At 39.1% G+C, this 21,993-nt stretch overlaps 1 protein-coding gene across 1 annotated transcript in view; it reads right to left on the bottom strand.

Annotated features, from left to right (window-relative positions):
* The window catches only part of BBOF1 (basal body orientation factor 1), a 42,305-nt gene that overhangs the window by 19,414 nt on the left and 898 nt on the right, over positions 1–21,993 (bottom strand). Inside the window, exons 2-4 of the mRNA XM_027552408.1 lie at positions 20,196–20,424; positions 8,631–8,696; positions 5,563–5,706 (exon numbers count right to left, since the gene is read on the bottom strand). Of these exons, the coding sequence (XP_027408209.1) occupies positions 5,563–5,706; positions 8,631–8,696; positions 20,196–20,424 (439 nt within the window). The remainder of the gene's footprint in view (positions 1–5,562; positions 5,707–8,630; positions 8,697–20,195; positions 20,425–21,993) is intronic.

Here is a 21,993-nt window from a genome sequence, read left to right as displayed (position 1 = left end):
TAAGAGTTCTCATTTTTAGAAAATTCTTTCTAGTATAAATATAAAAAGTATCTCCCTATGATTCTCATAGATGGATCCTTCTATCCTCTAAAACTACATAGACTAAAAAGAACAGAAAATTCTTCTAGGCAAAAGAAAAAAAAATTGAGCTAAATAACCCTGATTCTGAAGGCTATATTTATTGGTAAGAACCAATCAGATGAAATAGGTATGCTCAATCTAACATTCATGCCACAAAAAAAAGCAATAGAGAAGGACTTTCCATCAGACAGACCCAAGGTTCAACTGTTACCTCTCTCACCAGCTGTTCTAGCAAATCATTATCTTCTCTAAGTCTCAGGTCTCCAGGGTAGAAAGATAATAATAGAAGCTATCTCATAGAGACATGGCAAGGATTAAATAACAAATAATACACATAAAATACTTAGAATAGTAATAATCATTTAATACAGAGGTTAGTTGTTGTTGTTCATCACTAAGTTGTGTTTGACTCTTTGCGACCCCATGAACTGCAGCTTCACTGTCCTTCACCATCTCCCATAGCTTGCTCAAACTCATGTCCATTGAGGCAGTGATACTATCCATATCCATCTCATCCTCTGTCGCCCCCTTCTGCTCTTGCCCTCAGTCTTTCCCAGCATCTGAATCTCTTCCAACTGGTACGCTCTTTGCATCAGGTGACCAAAGTATTGGAGCTTAAGCTTCAGCATCAGTCCTTCCAATGAATATTCAGGGTTGATTTCTTTTAGGATTGACTGGTTTGATCTCCTTGCTGTCCAAGGGACTCTCAAGAGTCTTCTCCAGTACCACAGTTTGAAAGCATCAGTTCTTCTGCACTCAGCCTTCTTTATGGTCCAACCCTCACATCTGTACATGACCACTGGAAAAACCAAAGCTTTGACTAAACAGACCTTTGTCGGCAAAGTGACGTCTCTGCTTTTCAATATATTGTCTGTGTTTGTCACAGCTTTTCCTCCAAGGAACAAGCATCTTTTAATTTTGTGGCTGCAGTCCCCGTCCACAGTGATTCTGGAGCCCAAGAAATGAAATCTGACACTGTTTCCACTTTTTCCCCATCTATTTGCCATGAAGTGATGGGACTGGGTGCCATGATCTTCGTTTTTTGAATGTAGAGTTTTAAGCCAGCATTTTTATTCTCCTCTTTTGCCTTCATCAAGAGGCTCTTTAGTTCCTTCTCACTTTCTGCTATTAAAGTGGTATCATCTGCATATCTGAGGTTATTGATATTTGTCCCGGAAATCTTGATTCCAGCTTGTGAGTCATCCAGCCCAGCATTTCATATGAAATACTCTGCATATAAGTTAAAAAAGCAGGGTGACAGTAACTCAGCTGGAATTTCATCACCTCCACTAGCTTTGTTCTTAGTGATGCTTCTTAAGGCCCACTTGACTTCACACTCCAGGATGTTTGGTTCTAGGTCAGTGACCTACCATAATGGTTATCTAGGTCATTAAGAGCTTTTTTGTATAGTTCTGTGTATTCTTGCCACCTCTTCTTAATCTCTTCTGCTTCTGTTAGGTCCTTGCTGTTTTTGTCCTTTACTATGCCTATCTTTGAATAAAATGTTCCCTTGATACCTCCAATTTTCTTAGAGACCTCTAGTCTTTCCATTCTATTGTTTTCCTCTATTTCTTTGCATTGTTCACTTAAGACAGCTTATTTTAATCTCTCCTTGCTATTCTCTGGAACTCTGCATTCAGTTGGGTATATTTTTCCCTTTCTCCTTTGTCTTTCACTTCTCTTATCTCAGCTATTTGTAAGGCCTCCTCAGACAAACACCTTACCTTCTTGCATTTCTTTTTGGGGATGGTTTTGGTCACCACCTCCTGTATAATGTTACAAACCTCTGTCCATAGTTCTTCAGGCACTCTATGTCTATCAGATCTGGTCCCTTTAATCTATTCATCACCTCCTATATAATCATAAGGGATTTGATTTAGGTCGTACCTGAATGGCCTAGTGGTTTTCCCTACTTTCTTCAATTTGAGTCTGAATTTTACAATAAAGAGCTGATGATCTGAGCCACAGTCAGCTCCAGGTCTTGTTTTTCCTGACTGTACAGAGCTTCTCCATCTTCAGCTACAAAGAATGTAATCAATCAGATTTCAGTATTAACCATCTGGTGATGTCCATGTGTAGAGTCGTCTCTTGTGTTGTTGGAAGAGGGTGTTTGCTATGACCAGTGTGTTCTCTTGGCAAAACTCTGTTAGCCTTTGCCCTACTTCACTTTGTACTCCAAGGCCAAACTTGCCTGTTACTCTGGGAATCTCTTGACTTCCTACTTTTGCATTCCAGTTCCCTAGGATGAAAAGGACATCTTTTTTTGGTGTTAGTTCTAGGAGGTCTTGTGGGTTTTCAGAGAATCATTATTATTGTTTCTAATATTGTCCTTCCTTATACTTAACAATTTTCCTTACTATGATCTCTGTCGTAACAGTATTAAATCTCCATTTGATCCATATCATATGATCTTTCAGATATTCTTCTTTCTTCTTGTATTTTTTATACATTTATAAAAGGCCTCATACTGTGAAAGACTTTCAGAATTACTGTCAATATATAAATGTGTGGAGAAGTCTACTATCTAAGTAGGGTAGGGTGCAGTAAACCTTTCATTTGCCATTGGACTCCCCCCAAATCTATAAATTAATAAAGAAATCTTTTGAAAGATGATTAGGCAATGCATATCAAAAACCTTAAAATTCATGTTGTAATTTAATCTATAAATTTCACTGTAACTTCCAAGAAGTTATCCTAAAAACCAATTAAAAATATAGAAAAATACTTTGTTATTCAGATGTTCCTTGGTTTATAATAGTGAAAAATTAGAAAAACAATCCAAATGTCCAACAAGGAACCAATTGATAAATCATGGTATATCTACCCAATGGAAATCCATGCATCCAGTCAAAAGGTGTTATAGAAAAATGCATAATAGCATTGAAAAATGTTCACAATATGTAAGTGAAGAAATAAGGTTAATGCTCCTTTTGTTAATCAGGTAGATGGAAATTACTTTTTCTTTAAATTTATGCTTTGAATACATTTGGCAATCTAAAGTTAATTAGCCTCTTTTAAATGTGTATATTGAATCGTATATGCACAGTATAATTTTCTTCCCTTGAGTCGTGAGCCCCACACCTGCCTTAATTCTTCCATATTTGGGATTCCACAGAACCACCTTATGATTCACATTAGCAAGGATCTTTTATTTTTGAATTTTAAGTTTTCCTGGCCCACCAACCCTCTTTCGAAAGGTCCAAAATCCATTTCTCCACTAGGTGGCAACATTGTTCTTTAAAAAAAAAAAAAATTCACACCAAGGCCCAATCGAATATGAACAACTAGTTCTTCATTCACTTTGATTCAGAATGTATACCTACACTTCAGGATGGCTATTTTGAGAGTTCCTGAAAAGTTAAGGAACTTAACTTGGTTCGATTTTATAAAACTAGATATTCTTTCTAGAAAACTTTGCAGCTTTATCGAGGAGTGAGTGAATGAAAGTCGCTCAGTAGTGTCTGACTTTTTGCAAGTGGACTATACAGTCCATGAAATTCTCCAGGCCAGAATACTGGAGTGGGTAGCCTTTCTCTTCTCCAGGGGATCTTCCTAACCCATTGTTGACAAATGTATGCTATTTCAAGTATACAGCACAATGATTTGATATACATATACATTGTGAAAGGATTCTTCCCATCTAGTTAGTAGAAAACTTGGTATTTCTTCAATTACATTTTAAATGAAAGACCCACTTAGTATTCAACATAGATTTATTGAGCATTACTCTGTATCTTGTACTTCAATAAATACAAAGCACAGTACTGTTCATGCCTCAAAAAATTTACCATCTAGCAGGGGAGATAAGACAAATGATAACTATAATATCAAGATAGATTGGACTAAGTGGTATAAAAGAAATACAAAATACTATGTGCTGTGCTTATTCGCTCAGTCATGCCTGACGCTTTTTGACCCCATGGACTATAGCCGGCCAGGCTCCTCTGTCCATGGGGATTCTCCAGGCAAGAATACTGGAGTGGGTTGCCATGCCTTTCTCCAGGGGATCTTCCCAGCCTAGGGATCAAACCCAGGTCTCCCGCATTGCAGGCAGACATGGAAACACACAAAAAATCACTTTTTTGCTAATCTTTTTAATTTTTTTCTTTTTTATAGCTTAATTTAAATATAATTGACATATAAACAGTATGTACATTTAAGCTGTACAATCTGCTAATTTGATACACTATATTGCAAAATGAATACTACTGTAGCATTAGTTAACACCTCCATCATGTCACAATACTACCAGTACTTTTTTTGTGGTGAGAATTCTTAAGATCTACTCTCTTAGAAAGTTTCAAGTATATAATACAGTATTATTAGTTAGGGTCAATATATTATACTTTAGATTCCTAAAAACTTGTCAATCTTATAACTGAAAGTTTGTACCCTTTGACCAACATCTCCCCATTTCTCCTTCCCCTCCCCTCCAGCACAAGTAACCACTCTGAGTTCAGTTTTTTTCTTTTTTTTTTTTTTTGGCCGCATTGTGGCTTTGTTGAAATTGGCCATAGTATAAGTATTTATAACCAAGGAAATCAGTAAATGTTACAAATAAGAATTTTTTTTTTTTTTGCAAAGAGCTACACACCACTGTTAATTCCATGTGACATATACTATTTTAAGCACTGGTGGCTCAGACAGTAAAAAGTCTGCCTGCAGTGCGGGAGACCTAGGTTTGATCCCTGGGTCGGGAAGATCCTCTGGAGAAGGAAATGCAACCCACTCCGGTAGTCTTGCCTGGAAAATCCCATGGGTGGAGGAACAGTCCATAGGGTTGCAAAGAGTCAGACATGACTGACCGACTTCACTTTACATATATGAACTCATTTAATCCTTACAACAATGCTATGAGCCAGTAACTCTTACCACCCCCAATTTTTACAGATGAGGAAACCTAAGTATAGAGAAGGTAACTTGCCCAAACCTCAAAGCTGATTTCAGCTACTTGTGTCCAGCCCTCATCTATGCCATTTATTGCATTGTCATTAATGCAATAAAACTATATTCTGAACTGAGGGAACAGAAAGAGTATGCAATGTCAGAGAAACTTTCTGAAAGTACTCAGGTTTCCTCACTCCATCCACCCCTACCCAGTGTGTCTTAAAATTTTCTGAAGTTATCATTCATCAGTCTATATATATTTTCTTTTAGGACTTTGCTACTTTGCCACTACTGTTTTCTACAGCCGTAGTAATTCCAAAGGTTTAACTGGTGATAAATGCAAGAGGGTGTATTGCCTAAGATCTGGTGAATTCACAAAGAAATCAATGCTTAAAAAAACAAAAGTCTATTAAGACTTTCTGCATTCAGTCCTACACTGATATATCTTCCCTGTTTTTCTCAGATAATCTCTAGAATGTCAAAGGGAATCCTTTACCATCTCACAGGAGTCAATGTCTATGAAGGCCTTTGCAGACATAAATAGTTAATTCTAATGTCTTCTTTTTAAAGAAAGAAAGAATGAAAGAAACTTACATCATCTAATTCTTTCTCCACTTGGATTTTTCTCTTCTGGAATTGTTTTATTGTTTTGAGCTCTGTCTGAATCATGCCAATTTCTTTGGCCTTTTGATGGAACTGTCCCTCCAGCTCACTTACTTGCATAGTAAATTTTCGTTCCTGTATTAACAACAAAACAACAAAAAAGGTAAATGACTTAGGAAAAAGAACAGAGGTCACACAAAGTCCTGTTGCATTTGAAGCCTTAAGCCATTTTTCTTTCTTCTTTGAAGAAAAAGCTCCCTTTTTACCTTCACATAAAGTTTTAATTTTTATTAAAAGAGACCAAGTACCTTGAATAAGGAGAAAATTCTAAAATGACCTGATTGTGTATAGAAAAGTAGATATTATTTAAAAGAGGTATGAGAAGATTGCATGCCTGCTCAGGTGCTTCAGTTGTGTCTGACTCTGTGTGACCCTATGGACTATAGCCCGCCAGGCTCCTCTGTCCATGGAATTCTCCAGGCAAGAATACTGGAGTAGGTTGCCATGCCCTTCTCCAGGGGCTCTCTGCAACCCAGGGATCGAACCCACATCTCTTATGTCTCCTCCATTGGCAGGTGGGTTCTTTACCACTAACACCACCTGGGAAATCCTCATGAGAAGACTAAACAAATCTTTAATCTATAAGAGAGATAAATAACATCCCTGATCCTAAATTAAAATCAGTAAGCAAAGAGACAAGGAGAGGGCCAATATCTCTTAAATAAATAGAGAAGATGGTGAGAGAAAGAGGAAGGAAGGGGGAAGACAGAGGAAAAGGAAAAAGAGAGATGAGGAGAAAAGGAAGAGGAGAAAGGGAAGAAGAGAGAGTAAAGAGAAAAAAAAGGGGGGAGGGAAATGGAGGAGAAAAAGGGCCAATAACACAACTAACAAATGAAAAGAGCTATCAAAGTGCAAAAGACACTTAACCACATGAAAAAAATGCTCAATCTAGCTCAGAATAAGAGAAATGCAAATTGAAATACAATAAAATATCATTTCTTACCTATCATGTTGACAGAAACCCATTTTGACAATATACTCTGGTATATTGTCCCATTATATATTCCCAATGTATAAACCCATTTTGACTATATACTCTGGTATATTCTGTCCATGGAGACATGGACAGGAGTTACATTTCTCAGAATAGACTGTGTTTGATAGATTTTACTTTGGAAACACATAAATATTTTACATAATTGCTGCTGCTGTTTAGTTGCTCAGTCATGTCCAACTCTTTTATGACCTCATGGTAACCCACCAGGCTCCTCTGACCATGGAATTTACCAGGCAAGAATACTAGAGTGGGTTGCCATTCCCTTCTCCAGGGGATCTTCCTGACCCAGGGATCAAACTGGTGTCTCCTACTTGGCAGGTGGATTCTCTACCACGGAATCACCAGGGAAGACTATTTTACATAATTATAATTATATAGTTATATCATTTCACATTAATTTCTTAAAGCAACTCCTAAAAAAAGCAAAATGTATTGCTGAGTTGGTGGCATAACCTTACAGAAAGGAATTATTTCAAATTGTTTTTAGACCTTGTTAATTTGATCAGAAGCAACAGTTAGAACTGGATATGGAACAACTGACTGGTTCCAAATCGGGAAAGCAGTACATCAAGGCTGTATATTGTTACCTTGCTTATTAAATTTTTATGCAGAGTACATCATGAGAAATTCTGGACTGGATGAAGCACAAGCTGGAAGCAAGACTGCCAGGAGAAATATCAACCTCAGATACGTAGATGACACCACCCTTATGGCAGAAAGCAAAGAGGAACTGAAGAGCCTCTTGATGAAAGTGAAAGAGTGAAAAAGTTGGCTTAAAACAACATTCAGAAAACTAAGATCATGGGATCTGGTCCTATCACTTCATGGCAAATAGATGGGGAAACAGTGGAAACAGTGACAAACTTTATTTTGGGGGGCTCCAAAATCACTGCAGATGGTGACTGCAGCCATGAAATTAAAAGATGCTTGCTCCTTGGAAGAAAAGTTATGACCAACCTAGACAGCTTATTAAAAAGCAGAGACATTCTTTTACCAACAAAGGTCCATCTAGTCAAAGCTATGGTTTTACCAGTAGTCATGTATGGATGTGACAGGTGGACTATAAAGAAAGCTGAGCACAGAAGAATTGATGCTTTTGAACTATGGTATTGGAGAAGACTTTTGAGAGTCCCTTGGACAGCACGGAGATCCAACCAGTCCATCCTAAAGGAAATCAGTCCTGAATATTCATTGGAAGGACTGATGCTGAAGCTGAAACTTCAATATCTGGCTACCTGATGTGAAGATTTGAAAAGATCCTGATGCTGGAAAAGATTGAAGGTGGGAGGAGAAGGGGACGACAGAGGATGAGATGGTTGGATGGCATCACCGACTCAATGGCCATGAGTTTGAGTAAACTCTGGGAATTGGTGATGGACAGGGAGGCCTGGTGTGCTGCAGTCCATGGGGTCACAAAGAGTTGGACACGACAGAGCAACTGAACTAAACTGAACTGAATTTGACTATTGATCACTATTGGTATATATCCTAATGGGAAAAGTCCCCCCCGCCAACTCAAATCCTAAACTGTATCCACCAGTTTATGTGGGTAGTAGTATTGATATTAGTATTCTGTGCCTTTGATGTATTGAGGTTTGAAGAAAATACACAGTTACATTGGTATCATTAAGAACCAGGATTTTGGGTGAGGGAGAAAGAAGACACAGATAGGGTTAAGTAAAAATCCTGTACTCTTGCATCTGAATTTAAAGTATTAGCATGAGCTCATGATATATTTTAATCTTCAAAAAATATGTTTCCCAGCGCTGTCCACTGAAAAGCCCTAGAGCTCAAGATCAGAGAACTACTCAAGATCAAGAACTACTACGAGATGATTTTCGACAATAACATAATTTCATGTTATTTTTGAGCATCTGTACAATCAAATGTATGAGCTTTAAGATCACTGAGTTCTCAAGAGGACTTAACTTATTCTCGTGTCTTAAATATCTGAACTTGCCAGAAACCTGACCACCAATAAGTGAGGCATCAGTGTACATACCAATTTTTCCTTCTCCTCTTGGGCTTTTTCCTTTGTTTCATTCAATTGCTGTTTCAGTTTTTCAATCTGTAGAAAATGAAAATAAAGAGGAAGGTAAAGAAATTTCTCTGTATCCTAACTTAATTACATAGCCCAGTTTTCATGTGCTATTAAAACCAGTAGGGAGTACTTCCCTGGTAGTCCAGTGGTTAAGACTGTATATTCCCAGTGCAGGGAGCATGGGTTCAATTCCTGGTTAGGGAACTAAGATCCCACACGCTGCACGGCACAGCCAATAGAACAGAACAGAATGGAATAAAATAAACCAGTAGTGTTGGAGAGGTGGAGTAAGGTGGGAAGATGAGAGAAGAGGACATTATTTATACTGTTAACTTGCTATTGCCAGTTTCCAAAATTCGGCTATCATCATAATTGCCTGGGTAACGTGTATGGTTAAAAAATTTTTTTAAATTTACCATCTTAACCATTTTTAATTCACATTGTTAGGCAGCAGATCTCTGGAACTTTTTCACCTTACAAAACTGAAACTCCATGTTTTGAGATACTAACTCCTTCTCCTCCCTCCCCCAGCCTTTCTACATTGTTTGTATGATTTTGACTACTTCAGGTATGTCCACAGAAGAAAAACCACACAACCTAAAAGTTGTGAGTGAAGTTTTATTCCAGGATTATACTGAGGGTTATAGCCTGGGAAACAGCCTCTCAGAAAGCTCTGAGGAACTGCTCAGAAGGGTTAAGAGAACAGGCAGAATATATAGCAGATTCTTGCTGGAAAAAACATGTAGTCAGACATCAGAATGTTACTAGTAATCACAAGGAAAAGGTATTTTGAGTTAATGATTTTAGTGCTTTTCTGTGTCAGGGAAGATGTAAAGACCTGGGCTTGCTGAAATTATTCCTTAGATATGTATGTTAATTATCTAGGGCCAAGTATCCAAAGCTCAGAATGCTTCCTGTTTTGCTCCAGCCTGAATTTCCTCCCCTCAGGACGCATTGTGGAAGGAGGCAGGTGGCAGGCGAGGGTCGGGGGCTGCAATGGCTGATGGCTTGATCCTTGTAGAACTGGAATGGTGGGTGACATTCTTTGTTTATTGGAATGTGGGGCAACACTCCCAGTCCATAGATACTTCATATGAGTAGAATCAGACAGTATTTGTCCTTTTGTAACTGGCTTATTTCACTTAGCATAATGGCCTTGAGGTTCATTCATGTTGTAGCACACAACAGGATTTCCTTCCCTTTTAGAGCTACATAATATTCTTGTATTTGTATACCACACTTTCTTTATTCACTCATCAACCAACAGACATTTGGGTTGTTTCCACTTCTCGACTATATGAACAGGGTTTCACGAACACTGGGTGTGCAGTTACCTCGTCAAGATCTTGCTTTACATTCCCTTGGAAATTCCCACTCCAAAGTGGGATTGTTGCATCTTATGATAATTCTATTTTTAATTTTTCGATGAATCTCCGTACTGTTTTCCATAACGGCTATACCATTTCACATTGCCACCAAATTGCACAAGGATTCCAATTTCTCTACATCCTCACCAACACTTGCTATCTTCTGTTCTTCTGACAGTAGCCATCTTAATAAGTGTGAAGTCATAACTTGGAATTTTGATTTGCATTTCTCTTAAATGAGTAGATTTTTAAAGGAAAGTTTCAAGGAGAGTACAAAGAATTCTCATGTACTGTTCACTCAATTTTGCCACATTTGTTTTCCCTTTATGATAGGTCTATTACATATATACATGTGTATATATACATACATATACATATATATATATATATATATGCGGGGAGCTGCCTGTGAGAATGGGGTCCTTTGTCTGAAGGACACAGCTCTGGGAGCTGCCTCAGTCCTTGAGGGTTTGCTTGCAAACATAGCTCTCTGTCCCGCCACCCCAGAGATTAGGCGCTTATTTACTGCAGGCACCTGGAGTTCTGTGCAAACTTCTCACGCACAGAGAAATGTTATCTGGTGTAAGAAATAATAACAGGGAGCCATTCCCATGCTCTCAAGATTTCTTGTGACTGTTTGTAAGATGTATAGGCCAACTAAGAAAAAATGTCAACTGTCTTGTCTTTCTCACGCTTTTCTGTATAAATATGAGATGTTGAATAAAGTTGGTGTCAGACTGCGTCCCTTCGTGGTGACGTGTCTGAACCTCTCGACCCCATCTTTGTAGTCTCTTGCTTTAGTTTCTTTCTTAGCCCCGCCGTGCACATTCTTGGGACCTGATCGACTTTGCCGGCTGGCTCCGGCAGTGGCGCCCGAACCAGGGACTCGAGAATCGGAGTGCGACGACGGCCGCTGCCCGCCAAGATTGAGGTAAGTAAAGAGGAATTCCTAAGTAATTAAAAGTAAAGGGCAGGGAGGGTGATTGTCGAGAGTAATAAATCATGGGACAAGGCAATAGCCGCCAGTTATTTGTACATATGTTGAAAACTATGTTAAAAGGTAGGGGAATTCATGTAAATAAGTTACAGCTAGAAAAGTTTTTACTTTTTATAGAAGAGGTTTGTCCTTGGTTTCCAGAGGAAGGAACAGTTAGTCTGGAAACTTGGAAAAAGGTAGGAAAACAATTGCAGACATATTATTCCTTACATGGTCCCAATCGTGTTCCTGTGGATGCTTTTTCTTTGTGGACTCTCATAAGAGACTGCCTGGATCCTGAACATGAGGGACATAAAATTCAAACGGCTCTCAGGGATTCCACAGGACCCGAAGTTACAGAGCCTTCTGCCCCTCCACCTGAGCCGCTTTATGCTGTGCCTGAGGGAACAGCTTATAAGGCTGGAGGGAGTGATGATGTGTTAAGCTCTGATGAACAGAAAGAGTTAAATGAACAAGCGGCTCAGTACCATAGAGAGGATATGCCTTGGGAGATGATGGTTAACATGGAATCCCCCTCGGGAAAAGGGGAATTAAAGCATTCAGGGCTTTCTGAAGAACAGCTGGAGAATTTAATTCAGAAGATTGTTATAGCAGTAAAAAAGGATGCACAGGGAGACTCCCACTCCAGCCAGCCTGCGCCTCCAGCATATCCTCCCTCGCTTCTTGCTGGACTCGATCCACCTCCGCCTTTCGTAGAACCGCGAGAGCTTATATCTATCCCTGCTTCTTTGCCCGGTGAAAACATAAAAATTAAAAGTGAGATATTATTATCTCCTCTTCAACAAGCAATTAAGCGAGCTAATGAAGAAGGAGAACATATTCCCGGGTTTTCAGGAATCTATCCAGTGTTTGAAAATGCTCAACATTAGAGGTATTATGAGCCGCTGCCCTTTAAGCAACTGAAAGAGTTAAAAATGGCTTGTGCACAATATGGCCCGACTGCGCCGTTTACTCAGGCTATTATAGAGGCTTTAGGAAATCAAAATCTGCCACCTAATGATTGGAAACAGGTTGCTCAAGCTTGTTTATCTGGAGGAGATTATTTCCTATGGAAATCTGAGTTTGCTGAGCAATGTGGGATCACAGCCGATATCAATCGGCGACAGGGACTGAACACCACTTATGAAATGATGGTGGGAGAGGGAGAATATCGAGACACTAATAGTCAACTTAATTATTTACCTGGAGCCTACCCTCAGATTAGTGCTGCGGCTCTACAAGCATGGAAAAAGCTTCCAAATTCTGATAAAAAGACTGAAGATTTATCTAAAATTCGCCAGGGGCCAGATGAGCCATATCAGGATTTTGTTGCCCGCCTGCTTGAGGCAATCGGTAAAATGAAAGGGGATGAGCAGGCGGGGATGGTGTTGACTAAACAGCTTGCTTATGAGAATGCCAATTCGGCTTGTCAAGCTGCCCTGAGACCTTACAGGAAAAAGGGAGGCTTATCTGACTATATACGGATTTGTGCTGATATCGGCCCTTCATAGTTCAAGGCATAACTTTGGCCGCGGCATTACAAGGAAAGACAGTCAAAGAAGTACTGTATCAACAACAAAAGCGGGATAAAACTAGTGGTCGGCTTCGAATCCCTGGCTCTGGCTGCTTTTCTTGTGGCCAGATGGGTCATCAGGCCGCCCACTGCCCGCAGAAGCAGGCCCGGAGACCTGCTCAAACCCCTAACCTTTGTCCTAGGTGTAAGAAAGGCAGACACTGGGCAAGGGATTGCCATTCTAAAACTGACTTACAGGGAAAGCCACTTCCTCCGGTCTCGGGAAACTGGGTGAGGGGCCAGCCCCAGGCCCCGAAACAATGTTATGGGGCAATGCAAAATCTGACCAAATTGGAGACACTTCAAGGCCAAAACGCAGAACTTTTACCGAGTTGTTCAGAGCAACTGCAGGGAGTGCAGGATTGGACCTCAGTTCCTCCACCTACACAGTATTAACTCCAGAAATGGGCATGCAGGCTTTGCCAACTGGAATTTTTGGCCCTCTTCCGAAGAACACTGTGGGCCTCCTATTGGGGAGAAGCAGTACTACGATGAAAGGTTTATTAGTAGCCCCTGGAGTCATAGACTCTGATTATATGGGTGAAATAAAAATTATGGCCCATTCACCACAGGGCATAACAGTAATACAATCTGGCCAACGTGTTGCTCAATTAATTCTACTTCCTATAATTCCAGTTGGAAAAGCCATTAGGCAAGAACGAGGATCCCGAGGTTTCGGGTCTTCAGACGCTTATTGGATTCAGGCCATTAATAAGCAACGCCCTGAGCTTCTACTGTATATTCAAGAAAAGCCTTTTAAAGGTATTTTGGATACTGGTGCAGATGTTTCTGTTATATCTCAAAAACATTGGCCTGATGAATGGCCTAAGCAGGTTGTAATTTCTACTTTGCAAGGCATTGGGCAATCACATGACCCAGAACAGAGTTCAACCTTTTTAAAATGGAGGGACGAAGAAGGACATGAAGGACATTTTCAACCTTATGTTTTGCCAGGACTGCCGGTTAATCTATGGGGGAGAGATGTTATGATGAATATGGGGGTATATCTTTATAGTCCAGATAAAAAGATTAGTAATCAATTGTTAGACCAAGGCCTTTTGCCCCATCAGGGGTTGGGGATAAATTCACAAGGGCCTTTACAACCCCTGATCCCTGCAGTTAAGAATGATAGAAAAGGTATAGGATGTTTTTAGGAGGGGTCATTGATCGTCCTGCAATCCATGCTAATCCGATAAAATGGAAGTCTGATGATCCAGTATGGGTTGATCAGTGGCCCCTATCAATAGAAAAAATCACGGCTGCCAATCAGCTTGTGCAGGAACAGCTTGCTCTCGGCCATATTACCCCCTCAAATTCACCTTGGAATTCACCTATTTTTGTCATTAAAAAGAAAACAGGTAAATGGAGGCTATTACAAGATTTACGAAAGGTTAATGAAACAATGGAATTGATGGGCCCCCTTCAGCCGGGGTTGCCTACCCCCATGGCCATTCCAAAAGATACTTACAAAATTATTATTGACTTAAAAGACTGCTTTTATTACTATTCCCCTTGCCACTAATGACTGTCAAAGATTTGCTTTTAGTGTCCCTTCTACAAATTATAAAGAACCTATGAAAAGATATCAGTGGCAAGTTTTACCTCAGGGAATGGCTAATAGTCCTACTCTCTGTCAGAAATTTGTTGCTCAAGCTTTAAAAACCACTAGGTCCTTGTATTCCCAAGTATATATTATTCATTATATGGATGATATTCTTTTGGCATATGAAGATGAGGAGTTGCTATTAAGAACATTCGCTTATATGCAAACTGCATTACAGGATTATGGTTTGATTATTGCAACAGAAAAGGTGCAACGCTTCCCCCCCTATTCTTATTTGGGTTTTTTTCTGGAACAAGAATGGTTTCGAGCTCAGAAGATAGAAATTCGTAAAGATAATTTGGTTACCTTGAATGATTTCCAAAAACTGTTAGGAGATATTAATTGGATAAGACCTTACTTGAAGCTAACTACAGGGGAAATGAAGCCTCTTTTTGATATTCTGAGGGGTGATCCTGATCCAACTTCCCCCCGAACTCTGACTCTGGAGGGAAGGCAAGGCTTAGATAAAGTTGAACAGACCCTGTCTAAACAACAAGCTACTTATTGTGACTATACTCAAGAATGGGGTTTATATATTCTTCCTACTAAACATGCTCCTACAGCAGTCTTATTCCAAGGATTGCCTTTAAGATGGCTTCACTTGCCTGCCTCTCCCTCTCGGGTATTAACCCCCTATTATGATTTGGTTGCTGCCCTAATAGCTCTTGGGTGGTCAGAATCCACTGTATATCTAGGAAGAGACCCACATTTTATATGTGTTCCATTTTCTAAAATTCAGCAGGACTGGCTGTTTCAGTTTAGCGACAATTGGGTTATTGCCTTAGCTGGTTTTAGTGGACGGCTTGATAATCATTATCCCTCAGATAAAATTTTGCAATTTGCTCATTATCACCAATTTCTCTTCCTAAAAATCGTTGTTTCTCAGCCCCTTGCCGACGCCCTAACTGTATTTACTGATGGCTCTTCTAATGGAATAGCTAGTTTGATTATACAGGACAATACTACCACCTGGCATACTAATTATAAGTCTGCTCAAGAAGTAGAACTATTTGCCATTTTTCAGGCTTTATTACAAATTTCTGCTCCATTTAATTTATATTCTGACAGTCAATATATCATAAGAGCCTTAAACACTATTGAGACTGTTCCATTTATTGGTACCCTGAATTCTACTATCCAAACTCTTTTTCGTGATATACAACATTTAATTTGCTCCAGAGTTAATAAATGCTATTTTGGTCATATTCGTGCTCACTCTGGACTTCCTGGACCTTTAGCACGAGGCAATGCTTTGGCTGATGAAGCTACACGTATGATATATCCTTCACTGGAACAAATGGCAAAAACTTCCCACAGCTTACACCATCAAAACAGCAATAGCTTAAGACTTCAATTTGGCATTACTCGAGAAGCTGCCAGACAGATTGTTAAGCAATGTCAAACATGTCCTCAATTTTTTAGCGTCCCCCACTATGGAGTTAATCCTCGAGGATTGTTGCCAAACGATATATGGCAAGTGGATGTTACCCATATTCCTGAATTTGGTAAACAAAAATTTGTTCGTGTTACTATTGACACCTTCTCTGGCTTTTTACATGCCTCTCTACAATCCGGAGAAGCTAGCAAACATTGTATAGCTCATTGCATTAAATGTTTTGCTGTTATGGGAACCCCTAAAACCATAAAAACAGACAATGGTCCAGGATACACTGGAAAAAATTTTCAATTATTTTGTACGCAATTGTCTATCTCACATAAAACAGGTATCCCTTATAATCCTCAAGGTCAAGGAATTATTGAATGGGCACATCAAACTCTCAAACATCAATTGCAAAAACTAAAGAAGGGGGAATTGTATCCCAATACCCCCTCCAACTCTCTAAACTATGTTTTATTTGTTCTAAATTTTTTACAATTGGATATAAGTGGCCGTTCAGCAGCACAGCGATTTTGGAACTTTGATGCACAAACAATAAGACCTAAAGTCTTTTGGAAAGACCCACTTGTGGGAAAATGGTATGGACCAGATCCAGTACTAATCTGGGGACGAGGGCATGTTTGTGTTTTCCCACAGGATGCCGAAGCGCCGCGCTGGCTGCCGGAAAGGTTGGTACGCACGGCAGAGACAGTCTCTAGCAAACCAGATGAGGAGATTGACAATTCAAGAGCATGATGAATTACCATCTCGGCAACAACTTCAGGCATCGATGCGAGAGGCACAGAATCGTGTTGTGGTGCAGGGCGATCCGATATCGCCTTTAAGCTTCCTGATAACCTTATTAATTATCTTAAATCAGATTAACACTGCACACTCTGAAGAATATTCAAATGCTTACTGGGCTTATTTTCCTGACCCTCCCCTTCTCCAACCTGTGGGCTGGGAGGGTCAGTCCATTCCCATATACACTAATAAAACTGTTTTATTTTTTGCACCTTGTTTAATTAAAAAACTGATTGATGATCTATGAATCATAAAGGCTTCCATCTATGGAAATGGTCTGCGGTTAAAGGAACATAAGCGTGCGCCTATATAAAAAGAAAGGGGGAGATGCGAGGAGCTGCCCGTGAGAACGGGGTCCTTTGTCTGAAGGACACAGCTCTGGGAGCTGCCTCAGTCCTTAAGGGTTTGCTTGCAAACATAGCTCTCTGTCCCGCCACCCCAGAGATTAGGCGCTTATTTACTGCAGACACCTGGAGTTCTGTGCAAACTTCTCACGCACAGAGAAATGTTATCTGGTGTAAGAAATAATAACAGGGAGCCATTCCCATGCTCTCAAGATTTCTTGTAACTGTTTGTAAGATGTATAGGCCAACTAAGAAAAAATGTCAACTGTCTTGTCTTTCTCACGCTTTTCTGTTTAAACATGAGATGTTGAATAAAGTTGGTGTCAGACTGCGTCCCTTCGTGGTGACGTGTCTGAACCTCTTGATCCCATCTTTGTAGTCTCTTGCTTTAGTTTCTTTCTTAGCCCCGCTGTGCACGTTCTCGGGACCTGATCGACTTTGCCGGCTGGCTCCGGCGTATATATATATATGATGTAGACTTTTGAAGCTGTTTCTTCTGGAGAATGTGAGAATAAGTTTAGGACATCATACTCCTGTATTAAATATTTCATTATGTGTTTCCTAAGAAAAAGAACAATCTCTTAGAAGTATAGTACAATGATTAAAATAGGGAAATTTAACATTGATAAAATACTATTATTTAATCTATAGTCCATATTCAAATTTAGCATCAACTGTACCAATGATGTCCTTTCACTGTAACTGTTCTTTTTCTGGTCTAGGATATAATCCCTGACTATGATTGTCATATATTCTAGTTTTAAACAGGAGCCATTTCTCAGTCTTTGTCTTTTATGACACCAGCGTTTTTGAAGAATACTGGCCAGGGCTGGAGTTGTCTGATGTTTCTTCACCAGAAGATTCAGGTTGTGGCTTTTCAGCAAGCATACACTGCTTAAGTGATGATGTATCCTTGTCACTGCATCACAGCACGAGGTGACTGACATTAAGTGTAATCAACTGGTTAAGACTGTGTCTGCCAGGTTTCTCCAGTTGAAAGTTACAATTTTTCCTTTTATAATTACTAATAAATTTGGAGGACTATATTTTAGGACTATGCAAATATCTTTTTGCTCATTAAACTTTCACCCACTAGTTTTAGCATCCACTCTTGTTCTTGACTGAATCAATTATTACTCTGACGCCAAATGGTGATTTTTCTTATTGCATCATTCCTTGGAAATTTAATAACTTACTACATTCCACTTTAAGGAAAAGCATTCTATTCTCCCATATTTATTAAGGTATGTATTTATCAGTTGTATATACTCATGAACTCATTTTATTCAATAAGCTATAACTGATTACTGTCATTTATTTTGACTGTCCCAGATTTGGCCAGTGGGAGCCCCTTCAAGTTACCCTCTGTGTCCTTTAATTTTTTGTTACTTATTTCCTGTCACAATAAGATATTCAAGTTCATCTCTTACTCTCCTCGCTCCAGTCTTATAATCAATCATTTCTCCAAGCATGCTGGCATGTTTTAGTAGGAAATCTGACTAGCTTTTTGTTGTTGCTGTTGTTCAGTCACTAAATCACGTCCAAATCTTTGAGACCCTACGGACTGCAGCATGCCAGTCTTCCCTGTCCTTCACTATTTCCCAGAGTTTGTTCAAACTCGTGTCCATTGATTCTGTGATGCCATTCAACCATATTATTTTCTTTCTTCTGCCTTCAATCTTTCCCAGCATCAGGGTCTTTTCCAATGAGTCAGCTCTTCACTTCAGGTGGCCAAAGTACTGTAGCTTTTTAAGCTAAACATTCCTTAACATGGTGAAAAATCAGAGGATACAGAAGTGAAATATTGTTGTAAATAATCTTAGAATAGCTCAAGGGAAACCTAAAAATGTTTTAAAAGAAATACAGACAGACCTAAGTCATGTAGAACAGGTGTAAAATAGATTTATTTTGTGCTGACTGAACAAAGCCTTCAATACAAAAACCATAAGGGAAATCTCCTAATTCTATCTAAAATATGATAGTTTTTAACACACATTTCACTTCTAATATTTCTATAATTAACATGAAGACTGTAAAAAGTTTACATAAAGTTTAAGCAAATAATGCATTTCTAGGATATAGTAGCATGTATGGAGTAACAAAATTATAAGAGAGCTAGTTAACCAGGGTATATTGAATAATTTATTTTACTTCTTCCTCCCAAAGAAGTTTCTTTGGTTTTAATGAGTATCCATGTCTATGAGAAAATTATGTATTTGCTACAGTCAGATGCTGGCCTATGATACATGGAGGCAGATGAAAATCAGGAAATACAAGTGATACTGATAAAGGCAGACCAATATCAATTAGCTAATGCAGTCCACAAATCTTTTATACAATGAATTTTGAAAATTATTTGCATGGCTGGCCTAAAGGCTTATTTTAGAATAATAATTTATAGCAGATAATTTTGATAATGCATGCTATTATCAAAGAGTAATTTTAAAAATGGAAGTTGCCTAGGAAAGAAGGTTAAAAAAAATACTGTACCAAAAAATTACTTTAATAAAACATAAAATCCACACAAGTGTTCAGTTGTCTGATTTCTCTAATATGCTTCCAGATCATCTTGAACTTAAGTTTTGATTGCTAACTTTTTCAAAGCATCAGTGGAATCACAACCCATTCATTCATGCATGCATGCAAAAATATTTTAATAAGTGCCTACTATGTGTATTTGTATTTTTACTATTTATTATAGTAAAAATACAAAAAACATACATGGGAATGAAACATGATACAAATTTCCTTAGGTCACCATGGGACACAAAGAGGCAGCTAGGAAAGAGATGAATTTAAGTCACACCTAAATTCACACGTTAACACCCACTAGCTGTGAGACTCTGGCAAGCTACCTGCCCTGAGAGTCAATTTCTTTATCTGTAAAATGGGAATGACAATTTGTGGCTACAGTGGGTTATTAAAAGGACTAAATGAGATAGCAGAGGTAAAGTATCCAACATGGTGCCTGGCACAAACAGGAGTCCCAAAATGTTAGTTCCTTTCCTTTTTTCCACAGATCTAAAATGATAGCTCTATGCCCAACATTTCAACAAGGTTCAGTAAGATAAAGATTCAACAGGTCCAACAGAAGACATTCAGTTTGCTAGATTCATAACCATGTGATCATGGATTATCAATAAATTGCTTTATAGATTATTACTCATAGTTATCAATATCAAAATATATATATATATATATCATACACCATGCTCTTGTTCTTAAAGTTGATCATAATGTTCCATTAGCATCATCTTTGTTTCAGCCAAGAAAACATGGGATAAGAATGAAAATAAAAGGCAATTCTGACTGTAAAGCCGTTCTGAAATAACATGTTGCTTCAAAGGAGAGTTAAAAGTCAACTGAAATGTCTTAACTGTGGGATGAGGTTTCAAGGAATTAAAATACTGGAAATACATAGCCACAGCAGTATAACAAAAGAGATAGTTACTAAGGCTTGGGAGGGTATCTACCTACCTACCAGATTATCTTTCTCCTGATCCTGTTTCTTCAGATAGTTCAATACAGACATTGTGTCTTTCTCCATTTTATACTGCTGTCTCTTTAACTCTTCATTACATCTTGCCAGTCTCCGGGAAGTATCACGATACTCAATCCTAGAAAGTTCTGTGACTTCCAGCCTGGCCTCCCAAAGGGAGGCATTGGCCTTGGCTCTCTCCAAAACAGACTCCTCAAGTTTTATGATCTTCCTGCACAGGAAGAGGACATCAAGAGCATATAACTATTTCTCTACTTTATTAGTATTACACCTTTCTCTATATTATAATTTATTTTGCTTGGCATTTGCCTGGCACATATGAGCAAATATTGTTGGATGAATGAGTTAGTAAGAAATATATATGGTCTATTGCCCTCAGTGTTTCATTGTTGATATGTGCACTGTAGATGAATGGGCAAAAATAGAAAACATATGCTAGTGAGTTCTAGGAATGTGACAAGCCATTGGCACTTCCAGAAAATGCAAGACTAAACATGCAGTTATTTTTTTTAATCACACTGTAGAATACTTATATTAATACTCTAGGGGGGAAATTGCAAATAAATTTGTATATTGGGCTGTTATCTTAGGAAGAAGAAAAAGAATATTCCAAAATGATAGTAGTGGTTATCTTTGGATAATGGGATTACAGGTGGTTTTGTTCTGTTTGACTCACCAGGTTTCCTAAACTCTCTGTACTGAGCAGGCATTACTCTCTTAAACAAATTACTTTATAAACTTTACAAGGATCCCTTGTGGTCCCATATATAGTGCTGTTGGACAAGATGTATGATTCCAATGTGTCTAGGAACGACTAGGGTCATCCAATAAATGTAGTAGCAATCTAGCAGCAACTCCAAACCTGTGAAGGTTTAATGCCAGAGCAATCTTACCCACTTCAGAAATTCTCATCATTTGGGGAAATCTGAATACTCAAATCCTTTATGTTTCCTTCGAACCAAAAGGAATCCTTGAAAAGGCCCAAGGAATTACTTCCATCACCCAGACATCCTTCAGGATGTTTAAGTGCCTCTCAACCACACAGCTGAGATCGATCAGGTTACAGGCAAAAAATAACGAACCCAGAGCACTACAGCACAGTTCTTGCCGGGACCGGGGTGGGGTGGGGGGAAAAGATCCAAGTTGAAGCCTACAGGAGCAGACATCTTAATTTGTTTAACAAATATTAAGCTTCTTCTATGGTTCCGACTCTCTTCCAGGTGCTGGAGATAAGGTGAATAACGCTTAGTGCCTATTCTAGAGCATCTTTGGGTCTTGAGGATTTCCCAGCTACTAATATTCTGAGCCACATGATTATCTGGAGTGGGGCTGGAGGTTGTTAATGTGCACTGTAGGATATTTAACAGTATCTTTGGTCTGATAGCTCAGGTGGTAAAGAATCGCCAGGAATGCAGGACACGCGGTTCGATTCCTGGGTCAGGAAGATCCGCTGGAGAAGGGATCTTCTCCACTCCAGTATTCTGGCCTGGAGAATTCCATACTCTATCATCCATGGGGTCGCAAAGAGTGGGATACGACTGAGCGACTTTCACTCGGTCTCTTATCCACTAGAGGTCCCCCGATGTGACAATCAAAAATGTCTCCTTGACAAACGTCCTCAGGGAGTCAAAAATTACCCCCCTCCCCAGCTAAAAATCACTGGTGGCGAACAGTGCTGTCCAATAGAATTTTCTGTGATGTTAATGCTATCTAGACGGTCCAATACAGTCACCACTAGCCACACAGGCCTACTGAGTACACGCAATGCAGCCGGTACAAA

The sequence above is a fragment of the Bos indicus x Bos taurus genome, chromosome 10, assembly GCF_003369695.1.
Source record: "Bos indicus x Bos taurus breed Angus x Brahman F1 hybrid chromosome 10, Bos_hybrid_MaternalHap_v2.0, whole genome shotgun sequence".
Lineage (NCBI taxonomy): Eukaryota > Metazoa > Chordata > Mammalia > Artiodactyla > Bovidae > Bos > Bos indicus x Bos taurus.
This window is presented reverse-complemented; position numbering and strand designations above follow the sequence as displayed.